General features: G+C 43.4%; 1 protein-coding gene across 4 annotated transcripts in view; it reads right to left on the bottom strand.

Annotated features, from left to right (window-relative positions):
• Window positions 1-17,175, bottom strand: part of srgap2 (SLIT-ROBO Rho GTPase activating protein 2) — a 56,729-nt gene that overhangs the window by 21,605 nt on the left and 17,949 nt on the right. For 3 of the 4 annotated variants that reach the window (XM_080892009.1, XM_080892007.1, XM_080892006.1), the window contains exon 2: window positions 2,535-2,727. In XM_080892009.1, coding sequence (XP_080748135.1) covers window positions 2,535-2,727 — 193 coding nt within the window. Of the gene's footprint in view, window positions 1-2,534; window positions 2,728-3,560; window positions 3,691-17,175 lie in introns of those variants that run through there. The other variant, XM_080892008.1, reaches the window with a different exon arrangement.

Genomic DNA, 17,175 nt, shown 5'->3' with positions numbered 1-17,175 from the left:
TAAAAAGTAACAGCACATATAAAACGGATTTTTACTGTTTCATCCCATGGGTGGTCATGCAATCATGTGATCAGATATCAAAAAATCTCATTCAAGTACTGGACTGTGCAAGAGGCTGCATCGTATTAACAGTCAAACTGTCCTAATATTTAACATAAGGGCAGGCTTTGAATGAGTGCACAACTTGTGAGGGCTTCTCCATGTGACCAATCAGCCTGTCAGCCTAAGGACACACACACACACACACACACACACACACACACACACACACACACACACACACACACACACACACACACACACACACACACACACACACACACACACAAATAGCCGGAAAATAACTGAAATTCCAGCATGGCACCCGGACTGAGCAGCAGCAGATGCAGCAAGACTGTTAAATACACAGATGTTGGGAGAAAAGAAAAGCAAACGGGGTGGGAGAAGAGCACAGAAATGAATGAAAACTACAAACTGAACAGTTTTCAGTCATACTTTTGGTGCCTTACGATGACTTAGTGGATATGATGGGAGAACACCTGCTGCTGCTGGAGCTCCAGTCGAGCAGGTAACCTACATCTTCTCTTCTGTTTATTGCTCTCCCTTTTCCTCATCATCTTCTTTCCCTCGCCCACCCCACCAATATGCATCGCACAATCTGAAACTGTCTCAGTATTGATCAGGGCTGGAGGGTGTGTATGAGGCCGAGTGAATTTGTGTGTGATGTGGGGTATGTCCTCACGGTCGGAATTGGGTTTCGTTTAGAGGACCTATTGATCCTTTTGAGTCTGCGAGAGAGCACGTAAACATGGGTTTGCCCCCAGCAGGGATATTAATATCTCTGGAAGGGTGCATGGTGCTTAAGAAAAGGGAACAGTCACTCTATGGAAGAAAGAGGAAGGCTGGTATTTAGGAGGTAATAGTTTAGAGGAAGTCAAAGAAAATATAGAAAAGCTGAGCAGGAAAAAGTCCCTGTCCTTTGTTACAGTTTCAGTTAACTTGGAAAATCCAGAGTATCGAAAATTAAAAAGATCATTTCTGTGGAAATGAGCTATACCTCTAACACTTCTAAAACCAAAAGCTGGTAGCTAAAAGCGCCTCTGCTAATGATTTTTTGATTATTGTTATTACCAGTTAGTTTCACAAACACAGGGTTAAACACTGTATCTGTCCATTATTATTAACAAAATGCATCAATTAGCATTTGAACATAAGCTGCTGCTCCATGAATGAATTCCCATTTTCTGAGCATGACAGACAAACATATTAATCTGTACGATAGCCTTAATTACATCAAGGCAATGCAAATCAAAGTACTAAATTATGTTTCTGTCTAATCAAATGCTTGTTTTTGTCCCTTAATGTAAAGCCTTCGTGACAAACATAAAAAAAAAAAAAAAAAAAAAACCTGAAAGCTGGTTTGAAACCCTATGAGGGTAAATTTCAATTTACAGAATCTGTGTGTCTCTTTGTTTTCTCATGTGACTCTTTTAATTGGGCCTTCAGTCCTAGCAGGGAACACGAAAGAGACAAACGCACAGAAGGATGACGATATTGTTTCTGCAGAAAGGGCTGTCTCTGCTCATTTAAGAGTAAGCAGTTACAGATGACACACAGCTGTGTGACAAGTCATCAGACATTTAGTGGAGCTATTTGTGTCCCTATGGGTTGGTTAATGACGTATTAATGATACTGCAGTAACGACAACAGGAGCTTATTGCTTGTTCAGCTAAACGGCAGGGATCGCCCATTATATGTACTATTGCATCTAAAGGCTGTTGCCAGCATAAACCTGTGTATTATATCTCAGCATTTAGCAATCCTCAGAGTTGGCGGTCAAATTCCTGTTCACAAGGTAAAAGATGGAAGTGAGATGCAGTGAGGCAGTACTATCCAATAGGATATGTTGTGTGTGTGTAGTTTATGAATAGCTAGCAGTTCAGTGAATCCTTCCCTACAGGGAGGCAGACTGCTACATCATTCCCCACTCAAAAAGTGACAATTCTACAAGAGCACCAGAGGCTGCTAATGCCGATGAGCAACTTATGTAGTTTCATAAAGAGAGAGAGAGAGAGCGAGAGAGAGAGCGAGAGAGAGAGAGCGAATCCTTGGTTTGGGCAATGATCCACTCACAGCAAGACACTACAAAATAGTCAGAGCACAAAATCACCACCTGACCATTTCTGGCAAAAGTTGTCATTTCCCTCCCTCAGACACGAACACTGACTCACAGGACCACAAAGACAGTCGAAAGGAGCCCTTAAAATGCAGTGTGCACGCAGCTACAAGTCAAGCAGCTATTTCACATTTATCAGGAAGGAAGTCACCAGTCTCTGAAGCAATGCTGTTTTTTTTTTTTCTTTAAATGCTAAATATGGAAGCTGGGTCAGTTTTGTCTCACATAGGGACTTTTACAGGGGCAGGATATTAATTGCCCCAGGCACTTAAAAATACACGTATGCGACCAAAAGCCATAACCTGAGGCTTACTGTCAAAATAAAACTACGTGTGCTGTCTGTGTGATTTTCTCATACTTGAGTAGATGGTCCTTGGTGCTGCGCGTCTTTGTGAGGAATCTTTCACCCAGCTTCTCCAGGTTGCGGCTGTAGTCCATCTCAATTTCTGCCTTCTTTCGAAAGAAGTCCTGCAGGTCCTGAAGCAGCTGCACCCTCAGCTCGCACTGCTGGTCCAAACACTTGAGCTGCTCCACCAGCTGAGCACGGACCTCTGAAAGGGTAAAAGGAAGGAGTAGAGTCAGAGATGACGTTAGCTTTTTGGTTAACATAGCCATGGGCCAGGTGAAATCAACACACGAATCGATGTTTAATGTGCAATCGGTCTTTGCTAAAAATCAAAGGCCTTTTCATATGTTGCTGTTGGCTATACACCACTACCATTAACACACATTTCACAACGATGTGTAAGATGTTAAAACAACCCCTTTACAGCTGACTGAATGACTGGATGTTCCAGTAAAACACCTGGCACTGTGTTGGCTTGGCTGAACTCCATTCCCCTCCCACCTGTCCGCAATGCACAGACGGCTAAGCATGCGTGTGCGTGCGCATCATCATATTTATAAGTGTGCATCTGTGAGTGCGGGATCAGATATCATCTTCCACACAGACATATCTCCAGAGGCAGTCATTTATCCCAGCTTATCACTTTTCATTTTCCTCCTGCCTCCTCCCTCCTCGCTCCTCCATGCTGCTCTCCAGTCTGGCCCTCAAATTAATAGAGTGCACTCAGTGCAGGCACATTCAGTAACCGTATTCAATCACGGGCCGCAAAAAAGTTCTCTGGAGAATCCTGCTCATTGCAGCTACAGAACAGGAGACACAAATCATACACAGCAGCACTTCTGCACAGCCAAGGACACACACACACACACACACACACACAGGTGATAAGCTGGATCAGTCCTGACAGCTGACAGATTAATGCTACGCTCCCATAGCTTCCTGCCAATGCCGAGCAGTCTGCATCCCTTAAACGAGTTAGGAAACAACACACGCATTTCTCTAATTGTCATCATGGCTAATCTACCACAGCTGTCATACCTCTACAACGCTGGCTGTACAGAAAGCGGATGGTTTTGGTCTCCATCCTGGCTTCAGTGATGTATGGATTCCCTTCAACAATATTCACACACTCAGACACACACATATAGACACACACGCGCAGTCATGCAGTCAGCTGCCTGTCCAGCCAGCAACGACTGTTGATGCTGCCTTTGTGTTTAACAGCTGAGAGTGCAGTTTCTCATTACCACAAAGAGAAGTGGGATCTCTAAATGTGTCTGTGAGCGCCCCACTCCTCCCACTTCTCTCTCTCTCTCTCTCTCTCGCTCTGTCTCATAAACACATACCTAAACACTGTGCCACCAGCCAGCGGCCACTGTTGTTCTTTACTGATTCAAAAACCAGAGTTAGGGAGTTTTAAGACACTGTGGGCAGGGTGGCAAAGGAATGCACACACCGAGCCTGTGTCAGTGCTAATGACCTGGTGTGAACATTTGCTTTCACAACATGTGTTTTTGTCTCGCCGGCTGCATACGTGCGTGTTTGTGTGCAATTTTCTCGTCGCACGCCGTTGTCAATGATCCAGAGTGAGTCAATGTCCCACCCCTTAAGGCTGTGACACAAAACCTTGTAATTAGCCCATCCACGACGACAACACACAACACCTCCAACAAAAACAAACCTGTCCATCCATAAGGAACGTAAGAAGGTGACAGAAAGCATATGGTTATCAGCCTGGAAACAGCTTGAGGGGTGGAGGATATGTACAGGAGGGAATTAAAAAAAAAAAAAAGCAACAGGTGAGTCCCATGTGATCCAAATGTTTAGAAAGCAGATTTAATGGGGGGGAAATTAATTTAATAGGGAGGCCGTGCCCTGAGCCCTGAAACCCCTCTCAGGCCCCTTACATTTACATTAGGATGAAGAGCGAGTTTGACGGCATGCTTCATTTATAAAATATATGGCTGCGTTACATGAGCTCTCCCCACTAAACCCTATTGGTACTGGCTGCTCGACACAATTTCCTTAAGGGGATGTAAAAAGCACAGACGGGTGACAAATTAAAGGAAAAATCCACCATAAAGTCTCATCACATGTGAGCAGAACTGCTTCATTGAGCTTTGATATTCATTCTCCAAGCCCCTGAAACTCTACTGCAGGGTAATAAAGCCATCCTGTATTGGGGGAGGGGGGCACTGTAAAATATGCCTATAGAAAATATCCCATCAGTGTTCAGCTTCATAGGGCACAAAAGACATTACGTGTAAGTGAGAGCATTTTCATACCAGTCACTGACCTCTCATGCCGCGTAGTTAAAGTAATCACTCAGATGTGTCAATACAAAGGGTCAAGTGGTTCCAAATCATGTCAGCATGACTGATAGGGGATAAAACATGCGGGTTGCCTTTTCATTCGATTTGCCACCACTATGCATTTCCGTCTTTAACCATATAAATACCGTTACTACCAAAAGAAGCCGTTTGCTTAGTGAAAGGGAGTTTGCTACAACAAAAAGGAGAGGCAGCAAGTCAAATAGATTCAGCACAGGTCTTCCCTTCGGTTTCATCCCTCTGCAATGACTATCATCCCCCAGCAAGTAAGAAATGGGATGTGAAGTGGGATGTGAACTGGAATGTGACGCCTCCACCCCCTCCAGACAGTCCAGTCACATTTTCCAGGCAGATGAGAGCAGGTCTTGTAATCAGGCTCTGGGATTCTACTTTACTGATGCTCTTCTCCCTGTTTTTCTTCCCTCTCTCCCCTCCGCCTCCTCTGTCTGTAGTGCTGAAGGCTGTCTGGCTCTGTTTGCACGAGCCTCGTCCATACGCTTTTCAGTCTGTTCGCCCGTCCAGCCACACTCACAAACAGGATCAGTTTGGAAAAGGCAGAGATGACTGCTACCTTTGAAGCAGCTAATCCTCTCTTTGGTTTCTATTAACATACATAGTGTATTTGTCTCCCAATAGAATATAGTCACACTACTGCATTTTTCTTTTTTCAGGATCAGTCTTTATTATTCATTTATCTCTTTGACTCTCTCCAGACATAGCAGCCACTTGTTGGTGTGTTTGGGCAAGTTAGACGGTTGTGTATAAATGATATCAGGGCAAATCATATGCCTGGAAGATTAGTGAGCTCACAAAGTAGCAGTGAAATCTGAGGAGTTCAATGTCTTTTTCCCATTTAGATTATTCCACCTACACCCACGTCTCCCTATGGTACATCAGAGCTTATGATACATCATCATAGAAAAAGGAAGACGGCAAAAATAGATGATGGATGAAGACAGAATACTCTGAGTAAGGTGGCACTTCATTGGACTAAGAGTGCAGGCAGCTTGTCTGTGTTGCCTCAACTCAAACCTGAGACAGATGTGTCGCTGCATATTAATGCGTGGATGGCCACTGAGGAGGAAATTAAAGTAGAAAAAAAAGGCATTACAACCATCGACCTGAAGTTCACAGTACATAGACAACCACAGCCTGAAGGCTAAACATAGCTTTCCCCCATCATTTCCTTTGCTTAGAGTTATTTCTGCAGCAAATTTCCCACCAGCTTAACGCCGTTTTGTTTTGTAACTGACAAAAGTGATGGTTGCCCTGGATGCCATTGTGTACTGGCCTACATACAGAAGCTACACATAATGCTACAAGGACTCATTATACCTGAAAACACCCTGGGCTATGGGCACACACACTCACACACTCACGCACACACACAGCAATGTGACACTCTGAGTCCAAGTTGTCACTTTGAGCTGTTTTGACAGCAGCTTTCAAGCCTGCTCCTGGAAGCCCCGCCCTAGTTCTGTCCCCCTCCGTTACTATATTATTATTCCAGACACACACACGCACACACGCACACACGCACGCACGCACGCACGACAACTGTTTACAAGTATGTGATGAGTGTTTGAGACAAGGCTTGAAGTGGCTGGAGAAGGAGTGTGACAGAGAGTACAGACAACAGAGGAATGACAAACTACGACAGTCCACACAGTTGTGTTGATTTACAGGGTGCAGTAAAGTTCTGGTTTACGGCTCCTATTACTTTTGGTAACCACGTTCTATGTGTGCTCAAGTATGGAAATTCCCATTTCCTTTCTCTGCAGACATTATTTATGTGACATTATTTTGTTGGAGCAAAATAATGCAAGGTGAGAAATATGTTAATATAGAGTAGAAAACCTGGCTGTATACATCAGGATTATCTCTCTGCAAGCTCTGGGCCTACAAACTGTGGGCCAGGTAATCAGTAATCACAGCAGGAACACAAGAACACACTCACACAGTACAGTTAACTAGGACTAAGAAATCCAAGTCAAACATTAGGAGATGTAGCTCCCAGCAAAGTACAATATTACCCATTCTTCTTGCTACGTTTGTGTTTATGCAGTAAGGCCTGGTCTTTGTTGCTCTGGGGACTGATACTGCAGCACAGGCTACGGAGAAGCTTATAAAAGAGGAGGGGAAGCAGAAGGGGGGTGGTAGTGGTTTTGTACCACTGTGAGCTCATACCATTGTCCTCACAAGAATGAAAGAAGCAGAGAGAAAAGAAGAGAGAGGGGGACGAAAAAGCACAAAGTAGTGTAAAGGGTGAGTAAGAGGGCGGGCACTGCGTCAGTGTGAATAATATGACCATTCATCCCATACACACAGGAAGACAGGACACAGTTGACAGGAAGTCAGCTGGACCAGTTTATTACCAGCAGGGAGCAACACGAGAGGGGAGGGTTATACTAAAACAACTACAGGAAGCATATGTGTGTGTACGTGTGTGTAAGAGGGAGTGTAGGGGTTGGACTGATGTGTGTGTGTGCTGTGTTTTTCTCAGACTAAAAGGCCCTGAAGAAAAACAGGCAGCTGTGGAGTTCACCAGTATAACCCACCAACCCTGAACCAGGCAACCAAAGAGAGAAGATGGACTGAGGGAGAGAAGATGGGCCAGGGGCTTACAGGTTGAAGGCAGTCAAAAGTGTGTGAGTGAGAGTGAAACAGAGACACGATGTTTAGGCCGTTGAATGAGTAGGTAGACTAAAGCCTCAAGTTGCAGGTAGTATTTCCTAATAAGATTCTTCAGCAGGGTGGACTCTATTAGTTCCAGACATGTCAAACTAATACTGCTTTAGTGTATATACACACACAGACACACACACACATGTACGTACACACACTTGTGGAGAGGGGAGGAAAGGATAGAGTTACAGTACAGTAAGTGTTGGAGGGAAAGCTATTGCAGGAATGGAAAGATTCCAGCCAATGCCTTTTTCTTGGGTCTGGACATTTCCTCCAAAAACAAACACACACACTCTCACTCTTTCTCTCTGCGTCTCACTCTCTGTCTCACACACACACACACACACACACACACACACACACACACACACACACACACACACACACACACACACGCATACATTAAAAGTTATAGAGGCATTTCCTCTCTCACCCAGACCCTAAAACTTTTAGGAAAAGTAGTGTCGTCTTAAGAAGGCAAGTTAACAAGCTTCGCGACTTGTAGACATGGAAAACCATCCCGAAGCCAAACCGCTGCAAATGTACTGTTCAGCAGAGGAGAGGAGGGACCGACAGCGAGTTCGACGGCAGAGAAATAAACGCTGGGCTATGGTCGGGCATAAACGAATAAAGGGCATAAAACATCAACGTTTACTGGTGTCACTATGGTACTTTATTAGTTTCCCTTTTCAACTAACGTCATAATGCTAGTGAATATATAGTGATACTTTCGGGAAGGCGAGGATGCAAGCTCCTGACCTTTCTCACACGCACACACACTTTCATATAGCAAAGCAGCATTAAAGCTTGATTGCTTGGCAGGCAGGGTTATCATTTTCTTTGTCAGCGTTTAGAAATCCAAAACACGAGTGCACGTGTGTCTGCATTCGAACAAACTCAAGCAGTGATTGGCCCCACGTCCGGACAGCTATGGGGGAGTAGCTGTTCATATTGTGCTTATTGCTTATCTGAAGTCTGGAGAACATATGCATAGTTGCTGCATTATAGCAGAGTTGACATCTGCACAGAGCCTCTTGCCGACTCTTTTGATGACCAAATTTACGTCACTCTGACCCAGGCGATAATTAAACACTGCCGTCAGAGAGGCCTTATTTATTTCACAATTGTAAAGAAAGTATTTTGGATCTCCAGCAACACTTAATAGATTTCTTCATTCTTCATCTCCACCAACCTACTCTACCTCTGCTCTCGCTGTAGCAAAGTAGAATATTACAAAAAAATGTTTAACATTATATTAAATCTAAGGGTGCTTTTCATAAAGCCTCTACCCTGGAAGCAAGGAAACAGCCTCTAAGGCATGGCTGAGCGCTAACAGGATTTGTATATCAGCACTCCTAAAACTCACTAATCAATAGGCAATCTTACTCTTCATTTATACGATCTACAAAAGACCCAAAGGGGGCAAATGATGTATTATGTGTGTGCTGATGCGGTGACTTCTTCTAGGTTTCCTATATTAACTTTCCCATCCAGCTCTCAGCAATAAAGGGGGAAAAGCATGCTTCTCTCAGTGACCCAGATATACTACATCAGAAGATTAGACATCAAATGGGAGCTTTTAAGTATCAAAGTGACCGAATGCTAAAATAAGACAAAAGCACTTCTGAAAAAACTACTAGTCATACCATGATATTGGAGATACGCTTCCCCTCCCCACTGAGTTTTGCTTGGTAACTGTTACTCTTTGTCCATGATGCCCTCTTTGGTGGTGGTTGCGAGGGAGCAGGGAGAGGGGGAGGCAGTGTGAGAGAAACATGAAAAAGAGGTGACGGGGAGGAAGAGGGGTGGTGTTTTTGCAGGGGGTTTAGTACTCAGCGGGGGTAAATTCCACGGCACAGCTCCACACCTCTGTGGTCAGATCAGGAAGTCGTTAACCCTTTACGTGACAGTAGGATGCTTTATGTGCAACTGTAGGAAAGACAGAGGACGTTTCTATGATCGATTACATTTTTTGTGGCCATGCAAGCTACCGTCAGGGTTCCTTGCACTCTGTGAGCAAAGAGCACAGGTCAAGGGTCAGGGGTCTGCAAAGTTACTGGAGGGGGTCAGTCTCCCATGTCAACCAGCTGGTTACAACTATCGGTTTCAGCTCCAAAGAACGCTCAGCTTGTTTCTAAGTGTTCCTGCAGAGTCTATTCTTTTACCAGATCGTTATTTCTTTTTGCAGTCATGCTTTCCAGGAGTATGTTCTACTTCTTTGCATTTACCTCTCCTGACACCCATATCTCTTTCTAGCCATCGCGTGCACAGCACACAAGCATTTGTGTGGTGGCAGACAGAATGTGGGGTTAAAGACTGGGGGCTGGGGGTTTCTACGCATAATAAAAAAGGCTGCTTATCAAAAGTTAACTAGCTTCTTTCGCTCCCTTTCAGGCACCGCCTGCTCCACTAACCCAGTCGAGAACGGCACTGGGGGAGGGGGTAGGTCCCACACACGCGGGAACTGGAGGGAAGCAATTCTGGTAAAGAAGCGAATAACGATTATCTTCCAGTTTAGTTTAAAATGCTATTGAAGTGTAGGTACTGGACTTCACAGACAACCTAATCAGCAATCAGATATCCAGAGTCTGTGATCAACTTCTCGGTTCAACCGAGATGAGCGGCACTAAATGAGATCACACGTTATCCTATAATTTAGCAACGCACAAGATTTGAGACTGACCATCTTGAATTCTTGGCCTCAAGGCTAATTTCAGTGTCCTTTCTGTGTGTATGTGTGTTTGTGGATGCTGTTCATGCTGAAGGGTACCATCCACCTGGTGTCACCTCTATTTCCTGTCTCTGTTGGACACAGCCATCTGGGCCTCAGTCTGTTCCAGCAGGCCTCATCTCCGTCTCTCTCTCCCTCTGTTTCCATCTCATACACTCTCCAGCTTTGGCAGGCAGGCAGGCACGCACGCACGCACACACACACACACACACACACACGCACGCACGCACGCACGCACGCACGCACGCACGCACACACACACACTCTCCACAGGGATCCAAACTATTACAGTATAGAGCTCTATGCCATCTGTCTGAGGAGGTATGGACAGGTATCAGACAAAAACCCACACGCACGCATATCATATCACCCTGAGCCAACAGCAATATTAAGCTGAGCTCTCCCAGTGTGCATGTGCGTCCACACCCTTTCCAGTGTTTCAAAATGGCCAGTGCATAACGCGCCCCCCCATGTTAATCAGCTTAGCAGCCAGTCAGGAGATTTGACTAATCCAAAACACAACCATGGGAAGAAGCCCACTGAGTGTATGTCTGTCTGTGCAAGTGGTCTTGTCTGACAGTGCGTGGAATAACTTAAATCAGCCTCGACATTTCCAGGCAACACTCTCTTAAAGCAACAAGCATTACCACAATCATCCAAGGCTAGTTTCAAACAGCAAAGGATGGGGAAGAGGATGCCTTTCATGTGCGGAAGCATCACTGGGCGGGTAAAGGTTCTTCCCCGTCTTTATTAGCGTGTTAACACTCGTCATAATCCCAGCGATTGAGCGGCAGCATGTAATCATTTCTTACTTCTAGATTAAACAGTCATCAGTCGTGCAGTCATCTTCATCTTTATTTCACTCCTCAGTAAGAATTAGCCCAGTCATCACTAATGATTCACAGGGACCTTGAGGGCTGTGTAGGCATGTGCACGTTAAGGCCCCCCCGAGAGGAGTATCAGGGCTTTGAAGCCTAACACAGTGCGTAATGGAAACCTTTCTGTCATTTAATAAAGAGCTATGGCAGCATTTGCCGCACAGGAGAGGGGAAACACACATGCATATTCTCAGCGAGGAAATGCTGCATGATACTAAACACGTGTGAGTGACTCGTATGGATGTCCTTATGCAGCAAAGTCTTATCGCGACACTGCATGAGAAATCAGTGGCATGTTGAAAAAGGCTGAAGGAAAAATGATAGAGATCAAGATAGGACGCAGTGAGAGCTGAGAGCAGAGGCTGGGCAGCAACACACGAGTTAAAGGCCGTATCTGCTGATGGCTGCTGATCTTTATCCGAGCGCCGGCGGAAGGCACGGAGGCCAGGAGAAAAAGAGCAAAGGGCACCATCACACAAAGGATGAAACCCAGAGCAGCAGATGATAACATGAGATGCTATCAGCGCATCCGACTCGAGGTCAAATCGCCACAGCCTTCAGCTGCGGCTCTCTTCGAAACAGGAGGGGCACATACGCAAGATAAAGGAATGCAGAACTACATGAGTCCTAATATAAAACGACAGCTCACCCCAAAAATCAAATAGACGTTGTTTTTATATTTTTAATCTTATCCATCTATCCATGTTTTAAACCACATATCCAACTTATGATAGTAGGGTGCTGTTTATACATACATATCAGTCTAGGAGACAACAGCTCCCGAGATGTCTGCTTTCTCTTAAATATAATGAAACAAGATGCCACATGCCTCGTGGTGCTGAAAAGGGAGCAGAAATATACTTAAAAATCTCTGCAGCATTCTATTTTTTTCCTGGAAGAATCTTTATTCTTCCATTATAAAAAAAAAAATCCCTGAAGAACAACCACTCGGCTGTGAAGAGCGGTTTAATAATGAATTCGATTATCAACAGAAAAACAACAGCATATTTTGACTGTCTGTGTTGTTTGTGGAGAAAGGAAATGCAATTTGTTCCGGCTTTTAAAATCTGCTTCTTCTTTTTTTCTGTTAGTTTTTTATATTTTGGTAAACCGATGGTACATGACACTCTAGGAAAAATGTAGTGATGTTTTTACTACTATTTTCTTTACATTTTACCGATTAAAACAATAACGGATAAGGAAAGTAATCACTGGTTGGGGGATAGAAGTATTTAGAACATATATGTACACGCGTATTATTAAAACATCCTCTGTGTGGATGGAAACAGCGTATGTCACAATTAGACTGCAGTGCAGCTAATGCGGTCACCTGCCTTTCTGCCTCTACCTCTACCTCTACACATCTCTCCAACCCACTAGTGCAATGGTCATTTCTCTGCTGTGTGCAAGTGTGCATGCATGCAATTTTTACACATTATGGAAATCAGACATGAGTCTAACTGCTGCAGAGGGACTGGGAGTAGCGAGAGAGAGCGATAGAAACTGGGCCATGCTCCAAGAGGAGGCTACCAGCAAAGACAACAACTCCACACCTCAGCACAACAAACCACCACACATAGTTCTGTGTAACGGCACAAAAACTTCGCAGGGATTTTTTTTTGTTTCTCCTCTTCTTCTTTTTCCCTGCAGCACTGTTCGGGCTTTAACTGGCTTTCCACTGATTTTCACGATAAAAAAAAAAAAACAGTTACTCTTCTTCCTTGGGGCGGACCGAGAGAGTAGACGGTGAGGACAACTTTTTCTTACACCCCGAGCAATCAATGTACAACAACAGTCCTACGTCTGCGATTAGGATGGGTAACTTGGGGGAAAGCAATTAACCAGCTTTCATTTTAGACACTTGGCTTCCATCTATCACATTTACACCCCTTTTTTTTTTTAAACATAATTATTTCATGTGCAGACATAATGAGATGCTTGCAGCATCAACTGGTTTGGATTATCCAATCATCAACGAAGGGTTACAAAAGAGACTTCTCACAGACGGCCAATAAATGCACTTTTTTACAGTATTTAAATACATTTTTACTGAACGTTACTGCTTCAAGTGCGATGGAATCACAGTGTCCTGAAGACAAAACCAACTATTTGAGGCAGTGACTGAAGGACGGCAGGAAGAGTCACAAGCGCACATACTGACCCATGAGGCTCCGATCATGGGTTATCAGATTTGGTGTATCCAAGTACCCATGTCATGAAAACAGATAATTTTGTAAAAGGGGGCTAGGTCATTGTTCAGTTGTCCACACTCTGTCTGTTCATTTTTCCCTCTTCCATTAGCGCTGAGCCCTTTAATGAATATTTTGGGCTTCTTGACCTACCAAGGAAAGCAGCAAATGAGATTACAGAAAACACAGAAGTCAGGTTATTCATTTCAGCAGGCTTAGGAGAGTGCTATGAGAGTGAAACAAGATTACAATAATCATAGACTGCAAGCAGTACTGTGCAAAAGTCCTGAGTCAGCCCTCAATTTCACTGTGCAAGAAACTGCACAGTGACAATAAAAAAGTCTAAGTCTCATTTCTTTATATTTTGTGTCCATGGAGCCAGATTTTCTTGTAACTTTTTAAAAGCGGTCTTGCACAATACTTCAGTCCAGTCCTCACCATTTTTAAAGGAAGGTTTCTCTTTCGTGAGTTCAGCAACTCAACATTGACCTGTGAACCATTAAGCATAAAAAAAATCATCTAAATTAAGCGATGAACCAGTGTTGTACCTACACATAACAGACAACGCAGCGCAGAACCAATTTTAAATTGTATCTTTAGCCATTTGCTACTAGCAGGCTGCCACAAATGTACACCATTAGTTCACACTTTTTTAACAGAAATATGTCTGAGAGCAGTCTGAGAGGCATAAAATAGTCTGAGCTTTTAGCATTTTAGCATGCTGTGCAATTTGCCCTGAGAAACAAAACAACACAAAAACCAAAGAAGAAACTGAAAAAGCAGCTGACCTTAAAACACAATCTACAGCAGAGGAACAGTATCTGAAAGCCCCCGTCACTGTTGGGGGTCCATTTCAGCCAGCAGTGCTGGGGCTCTTAAAATGAATTGTGTTAAATTAAAACTCATAATTATAAACACAGATATATGGTCAAATTCTGATCCAGCATGCAACACATCTGGAAAGCATCTGATTGGCAACAGCTTCATTTTTCAGCATACCAGTGATCGAAAAAACACACTACCAACATACCTAAAAACATACCTAGTAAAAAAACCACCCAATGCAACACTATCAGTCATGGACTGGCCTCCCCGCAGTGTGGGATCATCTCAACAGAGAACAGAACAAAAGGCAGCCAACATCCAAACACGAGCTTTGAATGTCCTTCAACAAGTCTGGATAATTATTCCTGAACCCTACTTAAAATACTTAAAGAAACAACAAGAAAGCTGCCTAAGAGAGTTCAAGCTGTGTTGAAGAATAAAGGTGATCATACTAAATACTTCTCAAGCTTGTTAGAACTCTATACATATATTTTTAGGATTTGAGGTACAGAGATGCTAATGCAGTATGCTGATGCAAAACCAGAAAAAAAACCAAGAGACCATGCAAGAACTTCCTGACCTGGCCAGCAGTATAAAAATAATTTATTTTCACACCTTCTAAGTTTGATATTCTGTAACAGTTTGCAGCTGGCCAAATGTCATTAAAAGCACAGGACAGGTTGTCATTTGAACTTCTTCATAATGAAGATACAGCATCCTTTCATACACAAATGCATCAAACTAAAGCAGACTTTTGCACACCTAGCAGGACATTCTTGCACATGGCAGATTCGTGATTGGGGGTTTACCAAATAAAGATCTAAAAAAAAAAAAATGAACCTCCCTGCAGCAGAGCAAATTAGGGTCAGTTAAAGTTCAGTAACTTAAGCTCTTTTCTGTTGCTGAGTGAATAAAGTAAGAAAGTGCAACTTCAGGCAATTTCCAGACCTGATTCTTCCGATACCGTTTCACTCTCAGGACAAAGACATTGTATAGGCTAGTGTTACAGGCTGCATGTTTTCACTGTACACTCAGGTAAGCCTTAAGCTAATCTTCACTGTACCTCTGAAGTAAAACCTAGAAAAAAAAGAAAAAAGAAAACACGGTTCAGAAATAACTCACCTGTCAGAATTCTCTCAGATAAAGTCTGAGAGAAATGATACCTGGAGGATGTGTTTATAAGCCACTGCAGGGTAAGCCTGAGGATATGCTAATACACCGTGTCACAACCTCTGTGCTCCTCAAACACACAAAAACACTGTTATTTTTACTTTCTCACACATACTCATAACACCTCAAATCAGCATCTCAAATATCACCCTCTAATTCAATGTCAGAACATCAGCACAGTCAGACGTGCTGGATGAACAGTCTACTTCACTTAAAAAAAAATTGACTATTTGAAAAAAGAATCAATTAAAAGTATTCATTAAACCCACCGTCTGCCCTTCTCATGCTTTTACTTTGTTCCTTGATGTATTTTTTGCACTTGTCCCCACAGGTGGTGAACTCTCACACACAGAGCATCACCCCCATCAGGCTATTTGGTACTCGGTCTGCACAAAGCACGTCTGGTACCCATAATCCTTCACTCTTTGTAGTCAGATACCTAAATAAACCGAGACACTGGTGCTCCCATATAGGAATGGCATCCACTCAATGCTAATAGTAATCAATCACACAGACTTGATACAGGGTTAAAAACCATTTATCGTCCAAGTCTTCATGTCTACTTGTAGTTTGCTGTCACAGTGGCAGATTTCTGTAGATTTCTGTGTGATGTAGACTGTGATTCATGTTTTTGATCCTTTTAACCAATAAGCACTTAACCTATAACTAGGATCACTGACCAAATGCAATATTCTGGGATTGTACAAACATGAGTCTCTGTAGCCTTTGTGTTAGTTGTATTTCCTTAATTTGCTACGCTAGGTCTTGAGCCAGTTGTGTTGCTGGTCTGCTAGTCTTCACCTACCCATCTGGACAGGCTGTGGATTGAAAGCTCTTACACTTATTATGGACTATTCTAACTTACAGGTCCAAAAAGACAAAGGAGAAAATTATATCTACTTTGATACATATGAGGACTGCTGGTCAAAATAAGTAGAACCTGCTGAGCAGTGGTGTCCCTTCTCATGAGGCTTCACATTCATGGATGCATGATTAAAACTGGACTTCCAAGTTCTGTTTTCCCTCAGTACCTTCAATAACATGTCCCAACCCACACACTTGCTATTAGTGTGAAGACAGCCTTAATGATTAAACTTCATGTCTGTGTTGAATCCTCAATAAAAGCAAGTAAACGTCCACTGAAATGTGCATAAGCAAGACGCTGAGCAGAGGATCGCCTCTCGGTAGCTGACCCCGAGCGGTGACTTCCCCGAGGAGGAGAGACAGTGACGAGATAAACTTCTGGAAGTGTCAGATTTTTTGATTAAACTGCCAGTTGTTTTCACTTTGGAAGTCTGCTATCTAGTGAGTTTCAAACACATGACAGAAAACAAAGCTATCTGTGCTCAGGAATGGACAGCCCTGATACCAAGAGAGAATATACCTCTTGAGTGAGTGGAGAGTGGAACACGAGGTCAGTGGCTCTGCACTGAGTGTGTGTTCAATTTTGTGCGTGATGTCATGTGTGTTTATCAGAGAGAGGACATGGTGGAATCACTGCAACACAATAGAGTACCGCAGTGTGGGTGGCCACACCCTTTCCTCTTAGCTCCCCTTAACAGACTTTTCTCCGGCCCCCAAAAAACTGCCTTGACAAGATTTTTAAAAAAAGAAAAGAAAAGCACAGAGGTGGGAAAAGAAGGGAGGGGATGGAATAAAATCCCTGACTTTTTCTTTTTTAAACACAACAAAAGCAAAAGAAAACCATGGGAGAGAAGAAGGGAAAATAAGATACTAATATAAGTAAGAGTAAGAGATTTGAGAGCTTTGGTGTAAACTTGACAGCAAGACTCTAAAGACAAAACTGAGTAGAATGGGAGAGGGGATGGAAAGAAACAAAATAGG

Source organism: Rhamphochromis sp. 'chilingali' (assembly GCF_963969265.1).
Source record: "Rhamphochromis sp. 'chilingali' genome assembly, chromosome: 9".
Classification (NCBI taxonomy): Eukaryota; Metazoa; Chordata; class Actinopteri; order Cichliformes; family Cichlidae; genus Rhamphochromis; species Rhamphochromis sp. 'chilingali'.
This window is presented reverse-complemented; position numbering and strand designations above follow the sequence as displayed.